The sequence below is a fragment of the Penaeus chinensis genome, chromosome 31 (genome assembly GCF_019202785.1).
Source record: "Penaeus chinensis breed Huanghai No. 1 chromosome 31, ASM1920278v2, whole genome shotgun sequence".
Classification (NCBI taxonomy): Eukaryota; Metazoa; Arthropoda; class Malacostraca; order Decapoda; family Penaeidae; genus Penaeus; species Penaeus chinensis.
The window spans coordinates 14078525-14079675 of NC_061849.1; the positions used below are offsets into that span (position 1 = coordinate 14078525).

The window sequence follows — 1151 nt, forward strand, 5'->3', positions numbered from 1 at the left end:
GGAGAAAGAGGAGTTAGAGAGAGAAAGAGGCAGATAGACAGACAGAGGAAGAGAATGAGAGGGGTGGGATACTTGGGAGAGGGAGAGAAAAAAATGAAAAAGGTAGAAGGAAAGAGAGAAAGATGAGTTAGAAAGAGAGATAAGGAGAGATATAAAGAGAGACAGAGACATATAGAGGCAGAAACACAGAGAGAGTAATAAAGAGACACAGACGGAGAGAGAGAGTAATAAAGAGAAAGAAACAGACACACAAACGGAAAAGAGAAACAGAAACGAACAGACAGACAGGCAGACAAGGAACGAGTTCTCGGCGCGTAGCCCATTAGCACAGGAAATCTAAGTGATTTGGGAGCAAAGAGGAGATAAAAAAAAGGAAAGAAAAAGAGAGATAAATGGTGCTAAGCGATAGGTGGTGATGGGCGAGTGGAAATGAAAGGAGAACAGGAAAGGAAGGAAATTATAGTTATTGAAAGATGCAAGAGTGGAACGGAGAGATGGAGGACAGTGGAAGAGGAGGAAGGAGGGGGGGGGTGAGGGGGGGGAGACGAAAGGGAATTGGGAATGAGGAAAGGAATGATGGGGGAAAAGAGAGGGGGAGGGAATGATGATGGGAAGGGAAGGGGAAAGGGAGGAAAAAGGGGAAGGGAAGAGGGAGAAGGAATAGTGGGGAAGGAGAAAAAGAAGAAGGAGATAAGGAAGGAGAGAGGATAGTGGGGAGAGGAAGGAGAAGGAGAAAGGGAAGAAGAAGGAAAAGAAGGGATAGTAGGAAGGGGAATAGAGGAAAGGGAGGGGAGGTGGAACTGAAGAAAAGGAATAGTAAGGAAAAGGGGAAATGGGGAGAGGAATAGTTGAAAAGTTGATAGACAGAGCGAGGGGACTGTAGGGATATGTCAAAAATAATCGATAGGGAGGAAAAGGGTAGAATAAATAGGGGAAGAGGGGAAAAGAGAGAGGGGAAGAGGGGAAAAGAGAGAGGCGTAAAAGAGGGGAGAGGAACACGGAAGGGGGAGGGGACGGATGCATTAGGTACATGTTCCCTTAACTGTTAACAATTAGGAATTTAATGTCATACGCCACTAAGCATGAGATTGGCTAAAACAGTCACTCTATATTCAAATGTGACACAGGAGGATGAACGGACTTATTTCTAA

At 45.1% G+C, this 1151-nt stretch overlaps 1 protein-coding gene across 1 annotated transcript in view; it reads left to right on the forward strand.

Annotated features, from left to right (window-relative positions):
* The window catches only part of LOC125042048 (acetylcholine receptor subunit alpha-like), an 18999-nt gene extending 17848 nt beyond the window's left edge, over nt 1-1151 (forward strand). Inside the window, exon 5 of the mRNA XM_047637510.1 lies at nt 1102-1151. Coding sequence (XP_047493466.1) covers nt 1102-1151 — 50 coding nt within the window. The remainder of the gene's footprint in view (nt 1-1101) is intronic.